The sequence below is a fragment of the Vulpes lagopus genome, chromosome 2 (assembly GCF_018345385.1).
Source record: "Vulpes lagopus strain Blue_001 chromosome 2, ASM1834538v1, whole genome shotgun sequence".
Taxonomy (NCBI): Eukaryota; Metazoa; Chordata; class Mammalia; order Carnivora; family Canidae; genus Vulpes; species Vulpes lagopus.
In genome coordinates this window covers 97,469,448-97,496,094 of record NC_054825.1, presented here as the reverse complement: position 1 = coordinate 97,496,094, position 26,647 = coordinate 97,469,448, and the positions used below count along the sequence as shown (strand labels likewise).

At 40.8% G+C, this 26,647-nt stretch overlaps 1 protein-coding gene across 2 annotated transcripts; it reads right to left on the bottom strand.

Annotated features, from left to right (window-relative positions):
- Window positions 1-1,028: 1,028 nt before the first annotated feature.
- On the bottom strand, window positions 1,029-25,072 carry GINM1 (glycoprotein integral membrane 1). 2 transcript variants are annotated; one of them, XM_041744134.1, is made up of 8 exons: window positions 24,894-25,072; window positions 19,240-19,299; window positions 18,973-19,069; window positions 10,212-10,363; window positions 9,521-9,677; window positions 8,804-8,934; window positions 6,259-6,422; window positions 1,029-1,973 (listed from the first exon to the last, which is right to left on the bottom strand). In XM_041744134.1, the coding sequence occupies exons 1-8, from the start codon at window positions 25,011-25,013 to the stop codon at window positions 1,862-1,864; spliced, it is 993 nt and encodes a 330-aa protein (XP_041600068.1). In that variant the 5' UTR covers window positions 25,014-25,072; the 3' UTR covers window positions 1,029-1,861. The 2 variants fall into 2 exon arrangements, with proteins under 2 accessions (XP_041600068.1, XP_041600067.1); XM_041744133.1 differs by having other exon boundaries at window positions 8,804-8,937; window positions 24,894-25,071.
- Between the last annotated feature and the right edge of the window lie 1,575 nt (window positions 25,073-26,647).

Sequence of the window (26,647 nt, the reverse complement as noted above, 5' to 3'; positions counted from 1 at the left end):
AAAGACCCTTCATTTTATAATATACTTAAAGAGAAAAAAAATACACACACACACACACACACACACTCCTGCTTGACTTTAGTCTGCCTACATATGAGGCTGCACTACAGGCTGCTCCCTTTGCTCTAATGAATGAAATTCATTAGCCCATTCTTTCATGGATACAAAGCATAATTAAATGAACAGTTAATGGTATAAGTTAATAAAAGTTAATGGTATAAAATCTTAAGTAAGCTACCTGTTTAGGATTACTTTTTAGGAACACCTGGGTGGCGCAGCAGTTGAGCCTTTGCCTTCGGCCCCAGGTGTGATCCTGGAGTCCCGGGATTGAGCCCCACATCAGGTTACCTGCAAGGAGCCTGCTTCTTTCTCTGCCTCTCATGAATAAATAAATACAATATTTAAAAAAAAATTTTAAGGATTACTTTTTAAAAAATAACTGTATCATCCCAACCATAGAAAAGAGAGCACCACGCCATAGTTCCTAGTCTCCCTGGTAAGGAGGCAAAGCAGGACAGGACTTTGCTGACTGTAAAGCCTACACTCTCCAGTTGGCCACATAGCCTCCTCCACAGTTCTCATGAGATTCTCTGTAAGCTTAATAGACTGTCATTATTTGAAGTTAGAATTGGTGATTTCCAGCATCTTAAAGTGAGGAAGGACATAAAGGGTTACTGGCTGGGTGACTTTAGGATCAAAGTGAATCACATGCTATTATTTATTCATATAATATGGAGAAAGTATATTTCACAGGGCTGTTATTATTAAAAACAGCTAGGCGGAAACAAAACAAAAAACAGCTAGGCGGGATAAAACCTCACTCTTCCACTCTGCTCCCTGTCATCCTTACCCCACACATACATATCTACTTAACCCAACTCTAAGATGGTTTTATTTTTTTCCCCTCTCCACTAAGGTGGTCTTACAAACCAGTCAGTCATTATTTTACTGAACAATGTGTTTAAAATGACAGGTTGCAATAAAAAAGTAATGAATAAAACAAAATAGGAAATATCTGTCACTTGGAATAAAAGCAAGTATTTTATGTACTACATCACATTATAAAACATGTTAATGGGGGTGATGGTTAAAAAAAGATCACTGTTGAAGGATAAATGACACTTAAGGAGCACAAGAGCGCAAGGTACAATCTAATTCCAGGACCAAAGGGCTCATCCGCAGTCTGAACCCTGGCTACAGTGTCTGTGAAATCAACTCTGACACAGAAGCAGTTCTTGCCCAGGATATGTTTTTATACCAAAGCTCTCTATTGTTTTCCTCAAAAAAAGTTTATTTTAGAGTGAGAACAAGTCACTACTATTTTTAAATCCTGGTGCATTCAAAGTAAGTAGTCTTCGTACAGGATACAATCAAATCATGATACACTTAAGTGATTTTATGCTGAGTCACATAATATAAAGGCACATTTTACTGAATAAAAAAATAAGTGTTAAATTCTTGAGCTTTTAAATTAGAATTTCATAAAGTGCTTTTCATAAAGTCTCATATATTATAGTAATTAAGTGGATATAATTTCCTTTACAAAGGCACCTTGAAAAGTATTGGCACGTGGCATTTTGTCCTGCCCTCTCCCTTTTTTTTTTTGGTAATTTTGATGTTTCTTCATATCTTCTCTTCCACTTCATTTAAATTTTCCTTAATCATCTGAATAACCAGCTCTGTTACAGAATAAGATGAACTTTAACTTGTCTCCTAAAAGGTCAAGTTTCAGACAGTTTTAGGAGTTTAGCAATTTCTCTAGTGTATAAACAAATTCTTTGCGATTTAAAAGACAATTCTATCCAAGTGGCAAATTGAGAGCCAAAAGACTAATTCAGAGTCCATGATTTGAGATAGTGTTTTAAACGCATGTTTTATCTTCAAGGGTTTCTGCTTTTTTCTCTGGATTATCCGGAAATAAGTGGATAGCTGTGACAGGTATAGCATTTGCTTTATCCAATTGAAGAATTCCTCTGAAATACAAAAACAGAAATTAAACATTTCCTCCATCTACAGTTTGATGGTAAGACAAGGCTATATCAGAGTTAAAATTAAATATATACCTGGGGTTAAGTGTTTTTGCTTCATTTTAGTTAGTTTATAATAGCTGGACACAAGGGAGAATAAGTCACAAGTAAGAATAGCTGTTAACATGCCTGGTTTTATTAAAGCAGTATAGTAATTAAAACTATGCTACTGGCACAGTACTAGACAAAGAGAAGTTCAGAAGTGAGATTAAAGTATGTGGAAATTCAGTTCAGAATAAGGTAACATTTCAATTCAAGGGCAAAGGACAACTGAAATGACGGCATCTCTCTTTGGAAAACAAAATCATAACTCAGCTTACCATATACACAAGTGATAGTAAAACATGTTTTAAGAAAAATAATTTTAAGATGGGAAAGGTCAACTTAAGAATTTAAAATCCTAAAAGCCACAAAGGAAAGGCATGAAGTGCTCTGGCCCCAAATTTAACTTTTGTATGATACCAGAAACAAGAGCAAAAGACAAATCACAGTCTGGGATTAAGAAAAAAAAACTGCAATAGATATTATATGTGTGTAACAGATAAAGGAGCTCCCACATACTGATTATAAAAGGCAACACAACTGAAAAATGGGCAAAGGCTATAAACAGGCACGTCAGCGGAGAAATATATAGCTGATTATCACAAAGTTGCTAGACTCAGTTTGACCTGGACTTGCAAGGGACATAAGCAAGAAGAAAATGCAAAGTAAGATGAGATTTCTCCACAATAGCAAAAACAAAAAAGATTGTTCTCAGGTGTTGAGATATAAACACCCTCTGACCCAGTAATTTCACTTTTAGAAGTCTATCTCCGTAAATACACGTGCAAAGAGATGTACATGTGTATATTTAAGGTGCACACTAGAGCATTGTTGGCAATAGTGTGAAATTGGAAGACACTTGGATGTCTACTGGAGGAGTGGTTATGTTACGGCCTACCTATGCTGTAAAACACCACGCCGCCAGAAAGAGGATCAATAAGCAATATGTGTGCTGATAGGAAAAGGTCTGATTCCCAAATGCATGGAGACCCCTGGGGTGGTTCCCAAATGCATGGAGACACCTGGGGTGGCTCTATAGACTCAGGCTACAGCCTATTTCATTATCAAGATTTCATTTTGAGAGTAGTTCACAGTTTCAACATCAGGTCATACTACACATTCAGTGAGGTCAGATCTTTGCAAAGTTGGACCTGGGCAGTTGTTGAATAAAAAGCAAATACTGGGGCAGCCTGGGTGGCTCAGCGGTTTAGCGCCTGCCTTCGGCCCAGGGCCTGATCCTGGAGTCCCGGGATCCAGTCCGCATCAGGCTCCCTGCATGGAGCCTGCTTCTCCCTCTGCCTGTGTCTCTGCCTCTCTCTCTCTCTCTCATGAATAAATAAAATCCTTTAAAAAAAAAAATACTGTACAAAAGCTAATGTTGAACAGGAAATGAGGGTGGCAGTGTGCAATCTGATTCCCAGATAAGAATTTTATGTGGTGCCCTGTAGGCACACACATCTCACTTGTAAATGTAACATAATGTATATGTGTAGTTGTAAATTAAAAAATATTCGGGACACCTGGGTGGCTCAGCGGTTTGGCACCTGCCTTTGGCCCAGGACATGATCCTGGAGACCCAGGATCAAGCCCCACGTCAGGCTCCCTGCATGAAGCCTGCTTATCTCTCTCTCTGCCTCTCTCTCTGTATCTCTCATGAATAAATAAAATCTTTAAAAAAAGAATAGGCATGCCTCACTAACTCGGTTGAGCACGTGACTCTCAATTTCAAGGCCGTGAGTTCGAGCCCTATGTGGAGTGTGGAGCTTACTTAAAATAAAAATAAATAAAATATTTAAAAGAATTAAATAAAAATTTTTCTTTTAATTTCCTTCTGGCCTAGATAAGAGCAACAGGAAAAAATTACTGGCACACTTGAGACTGCTATGTACCAAAAAAGTTTTGGAGCCTCTGTCATTAGGTGAATAAAGCAATCTGGGGATGCCTGGCTGGCTCAGTGGTTGAGCATCGGCCTTCAGCTCAGGTCATGATTCTGGGGTCCTGGAACAGAGTCCCACATCAGGCTCCCTGCAGGGAGCCTTCTTCTCCCTCTGCCTATGTCTCTGCCTCTCTCTCTGTGTGCCTCTCATGAATAAATTAATTTTTAAAATCTAAAAAAATTAAAGCAATATGTGGGGCAGTTAAGAGCCTGGCTGATAAACAATCTTATTATTATAATACTTTGGTTTTACCCAAATGGGACCATACTTTAATGATATCTTACCATGCATTTTTTTTTTTTAAGATTTTATTTATTCAGAGAGAGAGACAGAGACAGAGACACAGGCAGAGGGAGAAGCAGGCTCCATGCAGGGAGCCCGACATGGGACTCGATCCCAGGTCTCCAGGCGGTGCTAAACTGCTGCACCACTGGGGCTGCCTTTACCATGCATTTATATCAATATACAGAATGTGGATAAAAGATGCACACTCTCAAAGTTAACAATGATTAACAATGATTACCTCTAGTTATAAGAATTAAAGAACAGGGAAATGAGGTATTTTAACTGCTCTCTATATTTCTGTATTGATGAGATCTTTTACTACCAGAAAGTATCCTTAGGGCAACTGCCATTTATACTGTAAATCAGGTTTTTAATTTTCTATTGTGTCTCTTCCCACATGGAAGCCCGTAACAAAACATTTGGTAAAAGAATTTAAAAAAAAAGTGCAACATGGTTTTCTACACAGCTTTGCATAATAAAGTTCAAAAAAGGTCCTGAGATTCCTGGCAGTCAAAGGAAAAAGGAAAAAAATTATTAAGTTCCAGAATTTTCATTCAGAAAGAAATGGTAAATGTGAATTCTTCAAGGGAAACCAGACTAAAAGGTAGGAGGGATACTAATATTTCTTTACTCCACGGGCGCTTTGCATGCGTTATGGTCTTTCAACAAACCCTTTAAGGGAGGGATTAGTTCAATGTTACACAGGAAAAAATGGCAGGCAAGCAAGTGGAAAAGTGAATGCTTGAATTGGGCCTCTTTTCCCATAAATCCTATGGTCTTTACAAGATAGTACAATATAATTTAAGGCAAAGAGTGTGGTCGTCCCTATCTATGGAGATTTACTTCTATTAAGACAACTGAAGTGACTAACTTATTTTTCTTTCTTTTTTTTCCTAAGTAAACTCTACTCTCAACGTGGTGCTCCAGTTCATGACCCCATGATCAAGAGTTACATGTTCCACCAGCTGAGCCAGATGGGTGCCCACTGACTGTTTAACTTACAAAAATACTAATAACAAATTTACTTTTACATTTATAATTTCTTATGGTTAAAAAAATCAAGCTGTACACAAAGGGAAAAAGTCAGTGTGGGGATCCCTGGGTGCTCAGCAGTTTGTTTAGCTCCTGCCTTTGGCCCAGGGTGTGATCCTAGAGTCTCAAGATCAAGTCCCATGTCGGGCTCCCTGCATGGAGCCTGCTTCTCCCTCTGCCTGTGTCTCTGCCTCTGTGTGTGTGTGTCTCATGAATAAATAAATAAAATCTTAAAAAAAAAAAAGAAAAAGTCAGTGTTTCTATCCCTGTTCTCATTCCCACTCATTAGAGATAACGTATTTTGTCATTCTAGAAATTTCCTATGCATTTATATACAGAATAGAAAAGTATTTACCCAAATGGGATCATACTGTTACACAACGTTTTCCCCCATCTAATAGAATTTGGATTCTTTGCATCTCAGCTGCACAGAATTCCACTACATGTGTGAACAATTAGGTAAGCCCTCACTGATAAACACTTAAGTTTCCTCTTTTGCTTTTTACTAGCAATGCTACACCAACTATCTCACTGGTCTTCTAAAATCTACTTCATTTTAAATTGATACTTTGAGGTAGAAAATTATACATAGCAAAGCCCTCATTTCATTTTAGTCTAACATTGCATTTTCCATAACAGATATATGTTTCCTTTCTCTAATAGACTAAGTTCTTAGAGAAGAGAGTTTGTATTACATCTGAATCCCCAAGACAAGTGTCCTGTTCATGATAGATATCCAATAAATGTCTTAATTTGGCTAACACTGGGAGACAAGCTAGAAAAAAGAACATTTTCCCTCCCTCTTGTCTTTTTTTTTTCCCTCTTGTCTTATAGCCTTCCTATTATTTATACTTTCTACTCTAAATAATACAGTAAATACAACTCACTCTTTAATCATTAAAACCACTAATGTTTCAAAAATAATAATTACTTACTTGTATTCACAAACTGGGAAGAGCACCTTTAAGATGGTTATTACCACAGCTGCTCCTATAATTCCAACCACCATGACATTCAGGAACATAAAAAATACTGGAAAAACACTGCTCCAGAACCGACACAGATCTTTTCTGAACTTTTCCATCCACTGACACATCACCTAAAAAAGGAGTTTTGATTAGATAAATCAAGGATCATTTAATCTCTAAGAGGCTTTAAAAATTATGTTTTAGTTTTGGGTGATGATAAAATTCTGTATCTTGACTGTTGCTGGTTAGACAGATGTCTACATTTATCAAAACTTACCTAACTACACATTTTATTTTTAAAATTTATTTAAATATTTTAAATTCAATTTTCCAGCATACAACACCTAGTGCTCATTGCATCATGTGCCCTCCTTAGTGCCCTTCACCCAGTTACCCATCCTCCGACCGTCCTCCCCTCCTGCAACCCTTTGTTTCCCAGAGTTAGCAGTCTCTCATGGTTTGTCTTCCTCTCTAATTTTTCCCCATTCAGTTTTCCTCTTTCCCTTATAGTACCCCCCCCTTTTTTTAAAGATTTTATTTATTTATTCATGAGAGACAGAGAAGCAGAGACACAGGCAAAGGGAGAAGCAGGCTCCATGCAGGAAGCCCGATGTGGCACTCGATCCCAGGACTCCAGGATCACGCCCTGGGCTGAAGGCAGACTCAACCACTGAGCCACCCAGGCATCCCTCCCTTACAGTCCTTTTCACTATTTCTTATATTATACATATGAGTAAGACCATATATGATAATTGTCTTTCTCTGACTGACTTATTTCACTCAGCATAATACCCTCCAGCAGTTCCATCATATCAAAGTAAGGATTCATCCTTTCTAATGGCTGAGTAATATTCCATTATGTATATATACACCACATCTTCTTTACCCATTCATCTGTCAAAGGACTATTTTTAAATTATTAAAGATTTTATTTATTTGAGAGAAAGCACATGCAGGGGGAGTGGCAGAGGAAAAGGGAGAAGCCGACTCCCCACTGAGCAGGGAGCCTGACATAGGGCTTGATCCCAGGACGCCAGGACCATGACTTGACCCGAAGGCAGACGCTTAACCAACGAGCCACCCAGGTGCCCCCTAACTATATTTTAAATGGGTGCATTTCATTTTTTTTTAATTTTTTTTAATTTTTTAAGATTTTTTATTTTTTTATTCATAGAGATGCAGAGAGAGAGAGAGGCAGAGGGAGAAGCAGACTCCATGCAGAGCCTGACGTGGGACTCGATCCAGGGTCTCCAGGATCACACCCTGGGCTGCAGGCAGCACTAAACCGCTGCACCACTGGGGCTGCCCTGCATTTCATTTTAAAATGTACCTTGATAAGTTCTGTAAATGTATCTTTAAAAATTATATCCTAATAATACAGGCATAGGAATGTTGCTTCATTATCCTTTACAGTTATTTATACTATTATCTATAAATTAAGTGAAAGTTATTGCTAAATGGTAAGAGGTTCAGCTAGTCTACTTTATGCAAAACAGACCAGAGGCAACTATGTGTTTCTAATAGTTGGCGGACAAGAGCAGGAGAAAAAGACAAACATATTAGTGGCTTCTGGCCCAAATGGGGAGTTCACAGTGCACAAAATATGTTCCTATACTTAGAGAGTCAGAGGAGACGCTAAGGTGCATGGATGGCATGGGCTGCCTTGCTCTGAGGGAGGCAGGCAGGCAGGGGAAGGGTGCTGGCGTTTCAGCCAGCCAAAGGTGACTGGAGTTTTTCCAGCAACCCCAAATAAGCAATCCCAACCTTCAGCGGGAACTTCAAAGAAACCTCCAGAATCTTTTGAGACTAACCACAGACCTTGCTCACTTAAATAGAAATTATTAAAAAAAAAAAATTATTTTGAGTAAGAGGCCTTAGCTAATATGTATAAAGATATCAAGATACTCAGTCTGAACCCAAATATATGGCCAGGCAACCATATGATGCCCTTAGTAATTTAGGAATACTTAACAAATGGAAATACATTCTTACGTTTGTATCCAGGTTATTTAATCCTGGTAACAACTGCGTGATTTTATAGATTAAAGTGGATGCTCCATTGTACAGATAAAGAAACAGAGGTTAGAGAGACTAGGAGCTTGTCCAAGATCACACAACGAGTAAGTGGCAGAACCAGGATTCAAACCTACGTGTTCCTGACTGCACTCTTGACCACATGTGCTTGGTCACTGTTCAAGATCCTGAGGGCACCACGCATGTGTGTGTGCACCAGGCAGCAGCACAGAATAAATAAATAGGAATAAGGATGGGAATGACTCTGGAACTGAAAACTGCCCCAAAATGGAATCCAATGACTTGATAATGATTATCTAACTATTATTAAATGAAACTTGAACATGGGAATACCTGGAAACATCATACTACAACAGTGAGGAGTCCACTATTAACAGTGTTTCACACTTCCAATCCTCATGGTTTCCACCTCATCTGAAATGCTATTTTCTTCAAAAAATGTTTGTAATATAAAGATAATCCAAAATATTTGATTTACCTTGTATGAAGAAGGAGGCTCTGCTCTGAGAGGAGTCTCAGGTAGTTTGCCAGGTAAAGCGTCTTCATCTACAGTGGTTTCCACATTCCTGATAGGATACTGGCTGGTGGTCTGCAATGAGCTAACACTTTCTACTGAGAAGGAAGAGCCAAGTTACCAAAACGCTAGGTGCATTCTGGTGTGTCTCTTACTAGTTCCATCATTATTATACCAAAAACATGTAGGATACTAAGAATTTACTTTGCCACAGGAGAAAAACAGTAACATTTGATTGTTCATATTTAAATGCCAGAAAGGAGCCATAACCTAGACAGTCATAAGGAGCTAGACCAGTTATGATCCTATCATCACGCAGAATGCACAAAGTCAAATCTTCAAAAAGTTCCATGTTTCGATGGAAAAAAAATGAATAGTTCTTTCTCGAAAAGAACCTAAACACTATTCTTATCATGTATTTTGTGATGACTGCCCAGAATAAGGGTAGATAATTACCATAAAATATCACCAAGCAGCCATGACTGATCACTTTTTGTTTCAGTTATTCTCTATTAAGACTCCAGATAGGTTCCTAGAGTTCTTAAATGGACATATAAAGTAACAGGTGTTATAAAGCATTTCTGAAAGAAACCTACTACCAAACATATTAACTACGATTAGAAAGCTACCCACTAAAGAAATAATTTCCTTGATACCCTAAGTAACAGTCTTTTAAAGTACCTTTTTTGGAGAGGTTAGGAAGGGTAAATAAAATGTCACTATCTCGGGAAATAGAATACAGCATGCTTTCCTCCAAAGGTAGGGTGTAGTTTGAATGTCTGAGTATTCCCTGGTTCTTAACTAAAATATCAATTTCAGTAACATCCTTTTGTTGAGCCTATGAAAGAAAAAATAAGCAATTATTCTTTATTTTAAATAATGGATCTATAAGAATCTAAAACTAACTTTTCCTTTTTGTTCTCTTTAACTAAAACACTTATCCTATTCACAATTACTCTTTATTCCCCATACTTTGAGGCATTTAATTAACAACTTTAATCTGAGTGTTTTAGAATTCAGTATCATAAGCTTGTTCTCTGTTCCATTTCATTTACTCAGCCAGAACAAAAGTTGCAGAGTTATGAACGAAATTCAATCTCTTCACTCAATTTACTAATGTTTGTAATATTTTAAAGCTATAAAAACATGTATAAATATGAATTTTTTAAAACTTAAGACTTTGAATGCTAAGTCTTCAAATGCTAAGCAAATGTTAAAACAAGTAAAAAGTCCTAAAAGATTGGATACAGGCAACATTAGGATACCATTTTTCCTTATCAAGTCAGAAATAAATAAAATAATGCAACACATGCATAACACCCAGCACTAATCTTTACATTTTAATTCCCAATTAATAATCATACTATCTTACTTGTTTCCCATCGATTTCTACTACCTCTTCTTGAATGACAATTAGTTGCAAACTGGAACCAGAGGTCATAGGCCACTCATGAACTAAAACCCTTACACTGACAATTCCAAAATATTCTTTTTCCTCCGAATTTTCAAGATTTTCATTCTTCACTATAAAACAAAACAAAACAAAAAACAGCTTTGAACAAAACAAATGCCACCCAATCTATTACTGAATCTGATTATTTCAACATTTACATGGAACAAGACAATTACATAACAATTTCTTGGCCTTTTTTAATCTCCAACTTCACTGATGTTACAGAATTTATAAAAACAGAGACAACCTGACAAATCCTCAAAATGCTTATAGTCATTTGAAAAGGGAAAAGTGTTCAATGGTCTTTTTAAAATTTAATTTGATTTTTTAAGACTTTATTTATTTATTCTTGAGAGACACAGAGAGGCAGAGACATAGGCAGAGGGAGAAGCAGGCTCCCTGCAGGGAGCCTGATATGGGACTCAATCCCAGGACCCTGGGATCATGACCTGAGCCAAAGGCAGATGCTCAACCACTGAGCCACCCAGGTGCTCCTCGATGGTCTTTACCACACTAGCAACATCATTCCCATTCTTTTACATAGTTTGTCAAGGAGGAACGAACGGGGCATAACTACTTACGAAGCAGGCCAGAAGACACAGCCCATCAATCTCATGTTTTAGTAAAGCAAGCACATTCATTCATCTGTTCTCTCATTCACAAAATCCAGGGACATAATGGCCCAAGAAGAAAGGACACGGAGTTGTTTTCTCAACACTTTCTCCAATAAGTGACTCGCTGCTGTTGGAGAGGACAGGAATGGGGCAGAGGACAGGACTGCCCTGTGATTGGCACACTAATGGATGAGGGGAGGATTAGCTGCTGGCCCTACTTCTCTCTAGTGAAGAACCCCCTCACCGTGGGAGCCAGTGGCTACCTATGAAGGCAGAAAACAGTACAGAAAAAGATAAATCAATATAAATCAATGAGACCAGTGCAAAAGGAACACTTAGTTTCTCAAATGTTAGTCCCTCAAATGTTACCGTATGAGGATTATTCGCTAAAAAGGAACCCAGATGGATATTCTGCATGCAGACCCAGCTGTTTTAAATTGATTCTGTGCCTTTATAGGCCTATTCCCTTCCCTTTATCTGGAATGTCCTCTACTCTCCACTTTCTCCTCATCCATTTTTTTTTTTTGAGATTTTATTAATTTATTTGAGAGTGAGAGAGAGAGAGAGAGAGAGAGAGAGAGCATGAGCAGGGATAGGGGCAGAAGGAGAAGCAGACTCCCCACTGAGCGGGGAGCCCGATGTGGAGCTTGATCCTGGGACTCTGGGATCATGACCTTAGAAGAAGGCAGACACCCAATCGACTGAGCCACCCAGGCGCCCCATTCTCATCCATTTTTAATAAATTCCTACTTAGGCAGTTCTATCTACTGTATCCCTACATTGCTAAGTTCACACCTTTTTTTAAGCAATAGCTTTTTTGTAATGTAGCTCTTTGTTCATAAACCTATCTCCTTGACCAGGCAGCGTTCCCTTGACAGAATGCATCAGGTTTCTTATTCTATGGCTTTTGTTCAGCAGTGATTCCATCCAGAATTACAAATACATAATTTAAAATAATATGCCATCGTAAGTTATCGATACTGTTCAAACGCCTGGTCTGGTGGTTCTAAATCGTAATTAGGCATCAAAACCAACTGGGAAATAGTACAGATGCCAGAGTCTGATCCCAATCTCTGTAAGTCAAAATCTCTGGGAGGCAAAGCCTAACTTTTCTCACTTTTTTAAATAGGTACAGACGTTTCCATTGAGAACAAAGTCTTCACAAAAAGGTTCCTCCTTGACTTCCCTATTTCTATAAATAAGTCCACCCTTCTCCAAACTAGCAAGGACAAAAGTTAGCAGGTTACATTTGACTTCCTCACCCTCCTTCCCTATCCAATTAGTTAGTTGCTTCCTTTGGGCCATTCCAGGTCCAGTTTCTCTTAAAGTTTGTCCTTCTCATCTCCACCTACCTCCCCACCCAATACGGAGTTCATTAACTACTCGCCATTATAATAGTTACCTAACTAGTCCCTTCTTTCAAACCATCCACACAGCAGTGCCAGATTAACCTTCCATGACAGAGTTTTGATTATACAGCCGCCTTGCTCAAACACCACCAGCAGCATCCCTGTGACTCTTTGGGGGTTCCCTGAATGGTCCTTCTTCAGGGGGAGCACCTGCTGCTCCTCCCTCTCTAATCTGCCTAACCTCTCTCCCATCCTCCAAGCTCCTCCCTTCTCCTGTGGTCCACCTGAGCATGTGTTCCCTGTTTGCCCATCGGTCTTGCTCACAAAACAGTAGGCTTCTTGGCAGTCCATCTGTCTGTCCAAAGGCTGGTACACTAGGCAAAAGAGTGTCGATGGATGAGAAAATGCAGGCCTATAAATACATCAAATTTGGTCCCTAAATCTGGCACCCCTGCTGTAGAACAAAATAAAATTAAACACACAAAAAAGCCCTTGATATTCTGACTTTTCTGACTATGGTAGGTAGCTTTAAAATGGCTCTAAGGGCAGCCCCGGTGGCTCCGCGGTTTAGTGCCACCTTCAACCCAGGGAGTGATCCTGGAGACCCGGCTCCCTCCAGGGGGCCTGCCCCCTCTCTCTGTCTCTCTCTCTGTGTATCTCTCATGAATAAATAAATAAAATCTTTAAAAAAAAAATGGCTCTCAATGACCCATGACCTCCCACGAAATGTGGGCTGGACCCAGTGACTTGTTTCTAACAAACAGAATAAAGTAAAAATGATGGCAAGTCACTTCTATGATTAGATTATAAAGGCTGTGACTTCATCATGCTAGACTCTTGCTCTTGCTGACAGGCTCCCTTGTCCTGTTACCGATACAGCCAGCTGCCATCTTGTGAGATGCCCTATGAGGTCCATGCAGCAAGGGAATGAGTGAGGCCTCTGGCCAACCTCTTGCAAGGAACTGAGGCCTCAGTCCAACAGTTCACAAGAACTAAATCCTGTCAACAATCATGAGTGAGCCAGGAAGCAGCCCCAGCAGCGACTTGAGATGACTATATCCTTACCAGAGAGCCAGAGCCACAGGTCCTAGCTAAGCCAAGCTCAGACTCCTGACCTACAAAAACCATGAGATAATATTGTTGTCGGCTACTAAGAATTAAATTGTGACACAGCAACAACTAATACACCTCCCAAATAAGTTTGTTAAAGAATTAAGGAAAGAGGGCTTTTTGTTGTTGTTATATTTGTTTTGAGGATTCTTCGAACTAATAGGATGGGCATTTACTACAGTTATCAAAGAAACTCAATGCAACAACTGGGATGACCAGCAAGGTGACTGTAATATAGTAATACAGACAGCAGCCAGGTCACACTCCACGGGAAATTCCTAATGTGTATGTCATCAATGGAATTATTGCTTATACCAATAACGGCACTTCTTTTCCTAACTATGAAGAATTAGCTTGCTGTATACCAACCTTCTCACTGAGAGCCACTAGTAAAGATGTAAACACACACATATACAATCAAAACCCACAGGGGTCTAGAGGCACCAGAGAGCTGAAAAGTCAGTCAGCATCCCAAAGGCATTTACTGATGCCCAAGCTGAACAGGTAGAGAGGCTGGAGAGCTCAACAGAAAGTAATGACTAAGAGGCCAAGAAGCTAAACAGAGCTAAACGGGCAGATTTTGGCAGTCTCATGTAGAGGGGCGTAATAGACGGATTATGGCTACAAAGGTATCCAGGACTTGTGACAAGATCCTAGAGTGAAGGAAGAATAAAAGTAAGCTAATACTCTATGCAGTCGCCTCCCTGCCCCCCAAAACATTTGCTGACTACTAACTCAGGCTGGGCTAAAAAACTGAGCATCTACCTAAGACACTATGAGGTTAAGCAAAAACTCTGGCAGGCTCATGACAGTGAGGAGCAATGGGACCCACAAAAGGATGGGCCCCCATAAACACCCCAAGTTTTCACGTAGGGCGAATGATGAGCTCCATCTGAGGAATAATAGTTACTAAGAAATAGACTACGGCTCACAAAGATGAGAATCGAGCCTTCCATCAGCCCAATCCTCAATTTAAAAATTAAGGTATTCTGTCCCTTATTATCATGACTGTCAGGGATTAAAGTAAATCCCCTTTGGAGCAAGATAATACTATCCAGACACTTTTTAACTTTTCATATACAGTATCAAAAATAACAACACATACTGAAGGAGAAGGATCAAAAGAAAAAACAAAACACATCCAGAATGACTCGAAAAATTAGAGGGGGCAGACATGAACTTTAAAGTTACTGAAAGTGATAGGTTCAAGAAAATAGATGATAGGGCATCTGGGTGGCTCAGTCAGTTAAGTATCTGCCTTTGGCTCAGGTCATGATCTCAGAGTCCTCGGACTGAGCCCCACATTGGGATCCCTGCTCAGCAGAGAACCCGTTTCTCCCTCTTTCCCTGCTTGCAATCTCTCTCTCAAATAAATAAATAAAATCTTAAAAAAAAAAAAAAAAAAGAAAAGAAAAGAAAATAGGGGCACTTGGCACAGTCTGTTAGGCATCCAACTTTTGGTTTTGGCTCAGGTCATGGGATTGAGCCCCACGGTGGACTCACGCACGGCACAAAGTCAGCTTGAGATTCTCCGCCTCACCCCCCTGCCCCTCCCCTGGCTGCTCGTGCTCTCTCTCTAAAATAAATAAATCTTTTTTTTTTATTTTTAAGATTTTATTTATTCATTCATGAGAGACACGGAGGCACAGGCAGAGGGAGAAGCAGACTCCATGCAGGGAGCCCGACGGGGGACTTGATTCCGGGTCTTCAGGATCACACCCTGGGCTGCAGGCGGCGCTAAACCACTGCGCCACTGGGGCTGCCCTGCCCATAAATCTTAAAAAAAAAAAAAGAAAATAGATGATAAAATGGAGAATTTCACCAGATAAGTGTAAACTATTAAAATCAAAATTGCAAATATAAAATAAAATTTTTTTAAAGAGGTGGGCTGGTATCCAGGGCCCAAGAAGGAGATGAAAAAAAAGAAAAAAGAAAAAAGAAAAAATTTAAAAAGAATAAAACGGGGTACCTGGGTGGGTCTGGTCATGATCTCAGGGTCCTGGGATCAAGCCCCTTCTCAGGCTCCCTGCTCAGCAAGGAGCCTGCTTCTTCCTCTCCTCCTCACTCATGCTCTATCTCTCTCTTTCTCTCTCAAATAAATAAATAAAATATTTAACAAAAAAACTTACTTAAAATAAATAAAATAAAAAAGAATAAAATGGACATCCTAGAAGTAAAGTCCAGTAAATGAAATTAACTCAATTAGGCAGAGCTGATGAATTTCTGTGCGGGAAGGATGAAAAAAAAAAAGGATTAAGAAAGCACTAAACAGTGCAAAATCTATATGGAAGCCTAGGAAAGGGTCAAACATACATGTAAATGAAAAGCAAGAAGGGAATAAGAAAGAGGACTTATAACACTTTTTGAAAAGATAACGGTCAAAAATTTTCCCCAAAAGACATCAAGCCACAGATTAAAGAACCCTACACCTGGGGACATCACAGTACAACTACTAAAAACCTAAGACTAAGAAAAAAAATCAAGGGCAACAAGAAAAAGAAAAAACAAAAACCCTATTATCCTCCCTGTAGCAATGAGCCTAACACTGATTCTCAATAGAAACTACAGAAGTTAGAAGACCATGAAATTGGTCTTTAAAATGATGCCTGTGTGGATCAGCGGTTTGGTGCCTGCCTGCGGCCAAGGGCACAATCCTGGAGTCCTGGGATGGAGTCCCACATCGGGCTCCCTGCATGGACCCTGCTTCTCTCTCTGCCTGTGTCTCTGCCTCTCTCTCCCTTTGTCTCTCATGAATAAATAAATAAATCTTTAAAAACAAAACAAAATAAAATGCTAACCTGTCTTTCCCTATCTATAAAAAGATCCTCCAAAATGAAGGCAAAATAAAGATGTTTTCAAACAAAAGCTCACATAATTCACGGCATACACATCTGCATTTAGGGGATTTCTTGATCTCTTACTCAGGGGAACTTTTTAGGCAGGGGGAAAATGCGGCCCAAGGGGAACACAGATATTCAGGAAGGAACGAAGAGCAATGGAAAGGGCAACCATTACGGTAAACATAGATGAGTACTGGACTACACAAAATAGTAAAAACAATTATGTAGCATAATTATGGGTAGTACTAGGATTTAATAACACAAAGAGTTAAAATGTATGACAGTAACAATACAAAAGCAGAAAGGGAATAATGGAGTTTATATTTTCTGAGGTTCTTGCATTGTTTGGGAAGTGATAAAAATTCCCAGTTTACTGAGCTCAGCAGTAATTATTAAAAGAATAGGAAAATAATTTAAAAACCAAAAGATAGAGGGGGAATGATCAAAGAAAAAATAAAAAAGCCAGGAGAGGGCCAAAAGGGAAAGAAAAAGGGACATGGAACAGATGGGACACAAATGGGAAACACATAATTCAAATTAAAGATTTAAATCCAAATATATTAGTTATTACATTAATGTAAATAAATCAAAACCCCAATTAAAAGACAGATTGACAGACTGATTTTAAATAAGACCCACCAGTATATGTTGCTTATAAGAGATTCACCTTAATTATAAGGACCCAGAGAGACTGAAAGAAAACAGCAAGATACCACACAACAATCTCCCTCTTTCCCACTTGCCCCGGCCAAAAAGCAATTACCATTAAAATAATATAGATAAAATTGACGTTAAGGCAAAAATATCACTAGAGATAAAGAAGAGCATATCATAATAAAAAAAAGTCCATCTACAAAGAAGACAGAACAGTAAATCTGTGTGAAATTGGTAATATTGTGCCAAAACATAGCAAAAATGAACAAAGCTGGAAAAAAAGACAAATCTACATAGTGGAGATTTTAACATACCATTCTCAGGAACTGATAGAGCAAGAAAGCAAACAAACAAATCAGTACTTCCATAACAGACTGAACAATATGATTAACAAAAAATTTTACCTGACACATATAGAACATCATATCCAACTAATCACATGATGTACTTTCTTTTTGAGGGCACACAGACATCTGCATTTCCTAAAACTGACCATCTGCTAAGCCACAAAGCAAGTCTCTAATTTCAGGAGTTAAATTTATACCCAGTGTAGCTCTGATGATAGAGGTGGAAACAGTAAAAAACGAAAGTTCCAAAATTTTTTAAAATTAAGCACCTTAACTTCTAAATGACCCACAGGACAAGAGATTGCACAACAAATAACTGGAAAACACTATGAACTGAATAACAATGAAAGTATGGAATAAATCAAGTACAGGGTACAACTGTTTAGAGAAAAATTCACTGCTTTAAATGTATATGTTAAAACAGATGGTAAGAAGACTATACATATTTCTCATATTCTTTATTTCTTTCAAATACTGTGGTACAACATAACATATTTGCTTGTCTTTAAATAACTCAAGATTTTTTTTTTTTTAAGATTTTATTTATTCATGAGAGATACACACAGAGAGAGAGGCAGAGACACAGGCAGAGGGAGAAGCAGGCTCCATGCAGGGAACCGGATGTGGGACTCAATCCCGGGTCCCCAGGATCAGGCCTTGGGCTGAAGGCGGCACTAAACAGCTGAGCCCCCCGGGCTGCCCAACTCAAGATTTATTTATTTTTTTAAAATATTTTATTTATTTATTCATGAGAGGCAGAGAGAGAGAGCGAGAGAGAGAGAGAGAGAGAGACAGGCAGAGGGAGACGCAGCCTCCATGCAGGGAGCCCGACATGGGACTCGATTCCGGATCCTGGGATCACGCCTTGAGCCAAAGGCACTGAGCCACCCAGGCGACCCCCAACTCAAGATTTTAAAAGGTTAAAAAGAATGTTATCTGAGGCACCTGGGGGCCTCAGTTGGTTGAGTGTCTGCCTTTAGCTCAGGTCATGATCCCAGGGCCCTGATCCAGACCCGCATCAGGCTGCCTCCTCAGTGGGGAACCTGCGCCTGCTCCAGCTTCTCCCTCTCTCTTCCCCTCTCCTTCTGCCCCTGCTTGTGTGCTCTCTCTCACTCACTCTCAAATAAATAAATAAAATCTTTAAAAAAAAAAAAAGTGTCGGGCTCCCTGGGTGGCTCAGCGGTTTGGTGCCTGCCTTTGGCCCAGGGCATGATCCTGGAGTCCTGGGATCGAGTCCCATATCGGGCTCCCTGCATGGAGCCTGCGTCTCCCTCTGCCTATGTTTCTGCCCTCCCACCCACCCACCCCCCGCCTCTGTGTCTCTCATGAATAAATAAATAAAATCTTAAAAAAGAAAAAAAGTGTCATCTGGATATAAGGATAGAAGAAACAGAAAACCAGAGAATTAGGCCAATAGCTTATTTTCCTCTTTATTTTTTTATAATTGTGATAAGTACTCCTCCAAGATTTTGTCTCTTACTTGTAAATCTCCCTTATTACCTCTCTGTACATTCTTACATTGATTTCAACCTACCAGAAATGCAGCTCTCATCAATGCCAATCTCACAAGAAAGAAATAGGAATATGCTAGGAATAACCAATATAAAGTAGGATTTGAATTTTAAACACAGTCGTATTAGTATACACTCCAGTAATGATGTATAGTACTAACTTAAAATGGAAATTCATCACATAAAGAACCGTGTTTCACAAATTTAGTATTACTAAAAACAGAACAATTACAGAAATAATTTAATAGTACTCACCTATCAAAGTCTGACAGCTTATTCGCGTTACACCACTATTTACAGGGAAGTCATTTACATATACCTGTCCATTCTCATAGGTTATGTTAAGAACAACCTTAAAATAAAGCAGCATATACGTTAATTCCAATGGTTTAAAAATGATGACAAATTCTTCATGTCAAAAATACATTACCTAAGTAAAATAGATTTGTGGGGGAAAATAACATAGGCTGCCTAATACTTAGCTAAGTTATATATTAAAAACATAATCAAAAGTAGACAAACCTGTTCTTTAGATACCTCCCCATCATCTTTCAGGGTAGTTACATTAATTCTGATGCTGTCCTGCAAAACATATAAATTGGATAGGTATGCATTTCACTAAGTAAGAATAACTCAGTTTTTTCTTTTCCCCTCAATTATATTTATTGTATAATCACTTATAACAGCAAAAGAGCATTTTTAAAAACCCAGCATTTTAATTTTACAGTCTTTTTTATGCCCTCATTCATAATTCCAACTTTTCATAATGTGTTTTTTCTTAGTTATGAAATATATCACATTTATGAGCATATAATATGCAAATGTAGGACTTGAAAGAAAAAATTAACACTCATGTACCTACTCCCTAGGTTAAAAACTAGGGTATTGTCCACACCTTAGAAGTCCCGGGTATAACCCTCTCTGTCTTGTTCTCCTCCTTTCCCTCAGAAGAAATATCTATAGTCTTCAATGTTAATCATTTCTTACTTTTCTTTATACTTTTACTGTGTGCCATTCTAAACAATAAGTTGTTTAGTTTTATCTGTTTCTGTGCTTTATATAAGTGGAACAATTTTGCATGTATTCTTCTGGAACTTCTTTTATTTAAAACTGTTGATGCAACCAGCTGAAGACATTTATTTACAGTGCTGTATAAAACCCATCAAATGATTACCAATTTACTTATTTCTCCACTATCAATGGACATTGGAATAGTTTCCAACTTTTTTGTTTTCTTTGAACAAGACTGCTCTAACCTTTTTTTTTTTTTAAGTTTATTGATTTTCCTAGTAATCTCTACACCCAATATGAGGCTTGAACTCAATAGTCACATGTTCCTCTGACTGAGCTAGCCAAGCACCCCTGGTCTAACCCTTCTTAAGTATGTCCCATAGGGTCTGTGGACAAGTATGTATTGTGCACAGTTTTAGTGTCTCTCAAGGTATGCTCAAAAGCAGTTACTCAAATACTTAAATTTATTAATGACACACCTTCTAAAGAGAAGAAAACACTGTTAAGAAGTATTCACCAAAAAAAAAAAAAAAAAGAAGTATTCACCAATATTTCTAAGAGGAATTACAGTTTGTCATTTGTAAAGCAAATCCTTACCTAAGTTTATTCACAATTAGATACTGTTATCCTAGAATAAAAAAGTTTTTTTTCCTTGGAGGTATTTTTAACTTTGAAAATAGGAAAATTATTCATAATCAAAATAATATACAGGGGATCCCTGGGTGGCTCAACAGTTTAGCACCTGCTTTTGGCCCAGGGCTTGGTCTTGGAGTCCCAGGATCGAGTCCCACATCAGGCTCCCTACATGGGGCCTCCTTCTCCCTCTGCCTGTGTCTCTGCTTCTCTCTCTCTCTCTCTCATGAATAAATAAATAAAATCTTAAAAAAAATAATATACAAGTGGATCTCTTAGCACTGTGACTATCTCCAATACTTTATATATTTCCAACAAATGAGAAAAAGACTGAAGTGATTTTATGAGACTGAGATGATGCTATTCAAGGAACAGGACTCTAATATGGAAAGCCTGTATTATACATTTGGTACACTTGCCAACTTGCATGGGGGCTTAGGAAGCTTCAGAACCAGTCTGGCTTTCTCCTGGTCCACCCTAATCTAGAATGAAGCATGAGCTAGAACCAATACACTCATCTCTAGAACAAACCAACATTCAGTAAGTCATCAAACTGGTGGTTATATTTTTTTGTGTTCTAATTCCAGCCAAGAATTCCTCTTTTCACTATATTGTTCTTCTAACAGCTCAGAGATAACCCTACAATGATGGCATTCCAAGAAACCTTTTCACACCTTCAGCCTTTCAGTAGTGAACATACGCTATACTGTTGTATACTTACTGCACTTACATATATCACTTGCATAGTGAAATCTGGGGTTTGTAAAAGACAGCAGACACTATCCTGCTGTATTTTGTAGAGAACCAAATTCAATTAAACTTTTTGCTCCTTCCGAATGATTTCATTTCAAAAGAGACCTTAATCCCTTACTGCCCCCTGGGCTCAAGTTCAGAGATAGGTCATATTTCTTGCTATTCCTGAGAGCCTCTGACTGAACTGGAAGTTCAAGCTTGGGAGCCAGAGTGGCGGATACTCAAAGAGTGGGTGGCAGAACTGAAGTTTCTACCCACCCATTTTCAATCCCTCCTCTAATTCCTTCACTCACAAGATGCCCAGCTGGTACACATGGCTTCCTAAGGACAAAGGTAATAAATACCTCATTTAAAATAAATGAATTAAGTTTCAGGGAAGTATATCAAATAAATACACATATAAGAAAATATGTGGGGACGCCTGAGTGGTCCAGCAGTTGGGCACCTGCCTTTGGCCCAGGGTGTGATCCTGGAGCCCCAGGATCTAGTCCCGCATCGGGCTCCCTGCATGGGGCCTGCTTCTCCCTCTGCCTCTCTCTGTGTGTCTCTCGTGAATAAATAAAACCTTAAAAAAAGAAAAGAAAAGAAAAGAAAATATGTGTCCTCTGGATGTCTTTCTTTGATGAGCAAGTTATTTTAATATTAGAAGAATGTACTACAAAAATTTGCGTTATTTTACAATGTGGGGTAACCTCAACTTCTAACAGTTGCACATGTAAACAAAACAGAAAAATGCCTATAGTCCAGTAGATCTGCATCACTGAGGGGATATGGAGAGAATTTTCTTGACTTCAATCAGTTTTCTTACTAAAAGATCAAGTTAGATACAAAAATGAACAGGTAAACAGATGTCATAAAGCATAAAGCCAGTATAGTAAAATATTAATGGTGGTCTAAGTTTGCGCTATTCAATATGGTACCCACTAACCACATGGGTCATTTATATTTAAATTAATTAAAATTAAATAAATAAAAGTTTAAAAACTCAGCTCCTCTGTTGCCCTGGTCAGCCATTATTTCAAGCACTCAATAATTACAGCAGTCTGGTGACTACTGTAATGGAGAGAGCAAACAAACACCATCACTACATGGAAGTCAGTAGATGACATTTATCTAACATGGTGACCACTGTGACATTCTTTCAAATGTTCTGTACATTTGAAAAATTTCAAAATAGGAGTGCTTGGGTGGCTCAGTCGGTTAAGCATCCAATTCTTGATCCTGGCTAAGGGCTTGATCTCAGTCAAGGTTTTGAGTTCAAGCTCCTTAATGGGCTCTATGCTGGGCATGGAGCCTACTTAAAAAAAAAGAAAAATTTCAAGATAAAACATTGAACAATTTAGATCAAGAGGCTTCAGCTTCCCATGTAAACATTTCCAAGGAATGAGATGCTCCCTCTCTCTGCTCAGCATTCTTTCATCTATGAAATTCTGAGGGTTTTTTTTTTAATATTGACTTATTTGATTTTTTTTTTTACTTATTTAAGATTTTACTTTATTTATTCACGAGAGACACACAAGAGAGAGGCATAAACACAAGCAGAGGGACAAGCAGGCTCCACACAGGGAGCCCGATGCAGGACTTGATCCCAGAACCGGGATCACGCCCTAAGCCGAAGGCAGACGCTCAACCGCTGAGCCACCCAGGCGTCCCTATTTATTTGAGAGAGAGAGAGAGCACCAGAGGTGCGGAAAGGCAGAGGGAGAAGCAGACTTTCCACTACGTAGGGAGCCCAAAGTGAGGCTCCATCCCAAGATCCTGAGATCACCACAGCCCAAGGCAGATGCTTAACTGACTGAGCCACCCAGGTGTCCCTGAAATTCTGAGTTTAGATCTGGACTTTCCAAAAGTGGAAGGAAGGCATTAAAAGGCAGAACTGAAATGACAACCTCAATGACCTCATTAAGCCCACAGTGCAGTACTTTCAGTTTGCAGTCAAAATGCATTTTTCTCAGACTATAGGGGCAGACTCAAATGTCTTTGGATTCACTAGTTGATGATCATGAATCTTTAAAATTTAGAAAATAGTGAATTTCCAGAACTTTAAAAATCATTTCATTTTTATCTGGTCTCTTGGTGCTGGCCAATCACATTCCTATTTTTAACCAGTTGCAACTGTGGTCCACATACAATTTCAGATACAAGGGGTTCTTTAGGCTTTCAAAAGTGGTTTTTTCTTTTTTTAATTTACTTACTCATGAGAGATAGTGAGATAGAGAAAGAGAGAGAGAGAGAGAGAGAGGCAGAGACACAGGTAGAGGGAGAAGCTGGCTCCATGCAGGGAGCCCGATGTGGGACTCGATCCCAGGTCTCCAGGATCAGGCCCTGGGCGGAAGGCGGCGCTAAACCGCTGAGCCACCGGGGCTGCCCTGTTGTGGTTTCTTGAAATGCCCCAGTAGGGGCACCTGGATGGCTGAGTGGTTAAGTCTGCCTTTGGCTCAGGTCCCCATCTGGGGGTTCTGGGATCAAGTCCTGCCTGCATCAGGCTCCTTGTAGAGAGCCTGCTTCTCTCCCTGCGTCTCTCTGTGTGTCTATCATGAATAAATAAAATCTTAGAAAAAAAAAATACTGAAATGCATAGCAGAACTGAAACTGAGATATGTTGGTTATTTCTCTTCTCGGAGAAAGTAGTGTTATTAAAAGTTTAGGGACGCCTGGGTGGCTCAGCGGTTGAGCGTCTGCCTTGGGCCCAGGGTGTAATCCTGGAGTCCTGGGATCAAGTCCCACATCAGGCTCCCTGCCTGTGTCTCTGCCTGTGTCTCTGCCTCTCTCTCTCTCTCTCTCTCTCTGTCTCTCATGAATAAATAAATAAAATCTTTTTTTTTTAAAGTGTTTTTAGAAAAAAAGTGATACGGTGTTAAGTCACCCCTGAATTTAGAGTATTCAAGTCTTGACCAGTAAGGAACAGTATACCTATACTGTCTCTCTTCATTCTGGGGAAAGTCCCCTTTTTAAAATCTTCAAACTTTTCCCAATCATACATTCAATCGATGAATGGCAAATACTGGTTTATTTCAGCATGACTCCCGGCAAAAGCGGTTAAGAACCGGCCGCCCTGCAGCCCAGGGGCGCAGGGGTGCCCCAACTCTGGCCGGCAGAAGCCCCTGGGGCGGAGGGCCTGCTGACACCCACGGTCGGGCCCCACCCCCAGAGCGCCGGGTTGGTGCGCTTCCCGCAGGTTCCCAGGCGGCGCGGTGGGGCTGGGCTGGTCCCGCCACCTCCAAGAGCCGCTCCCGCTAACCTAAGCGTCGGGTCTCGGGCCTCTCCGCGTGCGGCGCCGTCGGCCCCGAGCCGCGCACGCCCCGCTCGCGGGGGGGGGGGGGGGGGCAGTGCTTCCCGCCGCCGCCGGGCAGACAGGTGGCCTGGGATCGCTCCCCTTCGCTCACCGAGAACACTTCCCGAGCACAGAGGGCACGGACACTGCCTGGCCCCGGGGCCGGGGCATCCCCGGGAAGGCGCCATTACCACTAGTGATCGTCCTTCCGACGGCAAAACCCCCTCCGGCTGGCCACGGCGGGACGGCCCTAAGGACCCCGACTTGGGCTGCACGAGGCGCAACCGCACACCAAGGGCCCCTTTTCGCTCTCCCGCCTCCCCCTCCCCGGCTGCCCAAGTCCTTGGGGATGCTCCCCGCCCCTCTCCTGGGCACCCGGACCCCGCCCCTGGCCCGCCGGCCGGTGGCAACAAACATACGGACGCCGAAGTCCCGCGACTCCCGCCCGGGCCTCCCCGGAGGCTGGGGGCGGAGGAGCGGCCGAGCGGCGCCCGCCCTGCCCTACCTTCAGGGCCCGGGATCGCAGTGGCAGCTCTTGGGTAACCGTCACCAGCCACCCGGCGGCCGGGAGCGCCGCGAGCAGGAGCAGCCGGAGGGCAAACGGCGCCGGCGGAGAGCCCTCCATCTTGGACAGGCCGGCGACGGCGGACGGCCGGGAGCCGAGGGCCGAGCCCGCCGGGGGGGCGGGGACGGGGGCGGGGCGAGCCTGTCGGGGGGCGGGACCCCGAGTGAGGGGGCGGGCCGGGCCCGGGAAGGAGCCAATGGTAGGGACGGCTCCGCTCCGGGAAAGGCGGACTGCGCATGCGCGCCACCGCCCAAGGTGGGGGCGGAGTCAAGCCGGGGCCGGTCCGATTTCGTCATTAGACTGGCGGTCTGGATTGGAGAGAGCGGCCAACCCTAGGAGGGAGGATGTTTTCGTTGACATTACTTTGAAATTAGTGTATACTAACAGAACTAGTATAGGTACGTATGCACATAGCTATATCTCTGTGTGTATACATTTTACATGTGCATAAAATGAGAATAATGGTAATATCAAAGAAAACTACATTATAGGCAGAATATGTCACGTTTAGAGGGGGAATTTTATTAAATCGGTAGTTCTCACCCTTGGCTGCTCCTGGGAATTGCCTGGGCGGTTTTAAAAATTACTGGTTCGGGGCACCTGGGTGGCTCAGTGGTTGAACACCTGCCTTCCCCTGAGGTCGTGATCCCAGAGTCGAGGCCGGTCCCTGCAGGGAGCCCCTGCTCTCCCTCTGCCTAGGTATGTCCCTGCCTCTCTCTCTCTATCTCTCATGAATAAATAAAATCTTTTAAAATAAATAATAAAAATGACTGTTCTGGGGTCTTAGGGCAGCCTAGTTTCTGGTTTAGTCTGGGACGCTATTCCCCCGTGTTTATTGCACCAGGGCTGAGGATAAGCCGCGCATCCAATGTTCAACCCTCAGTGGATCACTGTAGGCGCCTTGGGAACAATACTCCAGGCAGGAAGCTACTCCACCTGCCCTCTGGGCTCTTTTCTAGTCAGTCTCTTAATCTACAAAATGAAGATGATAGACTTCTCTCCTCCCCCCTCACCTTTTTTTAAAAAAAGATTTTATTTATTTATGAAAGACACAGAGAGGCAGAGACACAGGCAAGGGAGAAGCAGGCTCCATGCAGGGAGCCCGACGTGGGACTGGATCCTGGCACTCCAGGATCACTCCCTGAGTCAAAGACAGACACTCAACCACTGAGCCACCCAGGCGTCCCTCTTTCCTCTTTCATATTTAAAAATAAAATATTTTATGAAACTTTAAAGCAGAGAATACCAGGAAAGTCAGGCATTTCAGATTAATATTGAATATTGATTGAGAACTTGGAGACACTGCCATTCGAGGCAGAATTAGAAACATTTAGTTTTCTTCTTAACTTTGACATGGAAAGAACACAAGTCTGTTTCACATTTAGTCCTTTATATCAACCCCTCTCCCAATAAAATCTTGGTAGGGTATACTAAAAAATCATTCAACTAACTCCTCGCCTGCAGTAAGATATGCAACAACAGTATCAACTTGCAAGTGGTTTCTGCAGTGAAGTCCCACTCACTCTTGGGTTCCAACTGCAACCACCTGGTTTTTCACTCTATTTCAGACTGCTGGGATCAAAAACAAATCTGGAGATCAGAACACATTACATGAAAAAGTAGACATGGAAAGTGAAGTAGTCTGTTTCCCAACAGATCCCTTCCCATAGTCTGACAATTCATTATCTTTCTAC

Coding starts and splice junctions, on each gene's coding strand:
- GINM1 (XM_041744133.1), bottom strand. CDS start 25,013: ATGGAGGGCTCTCCGCCGGCGCCGTTTGCCCTCCGGCTGCTCCTGCTC. Junction 19,300..24,893: donor TGCGATCCCGGGCCCTGAAG/GTAGGGCAGGGC, acceptor TATGTTTTGCAG/GACAGCATCAGAATTAATGT. Junction 10,364..18,972: donor AAGCTGTCAGACTTTGATAG/GTGAGTACTATT, acceptor TTTGTTTTATAG/TGAAGAATGAAAATCTTGAA.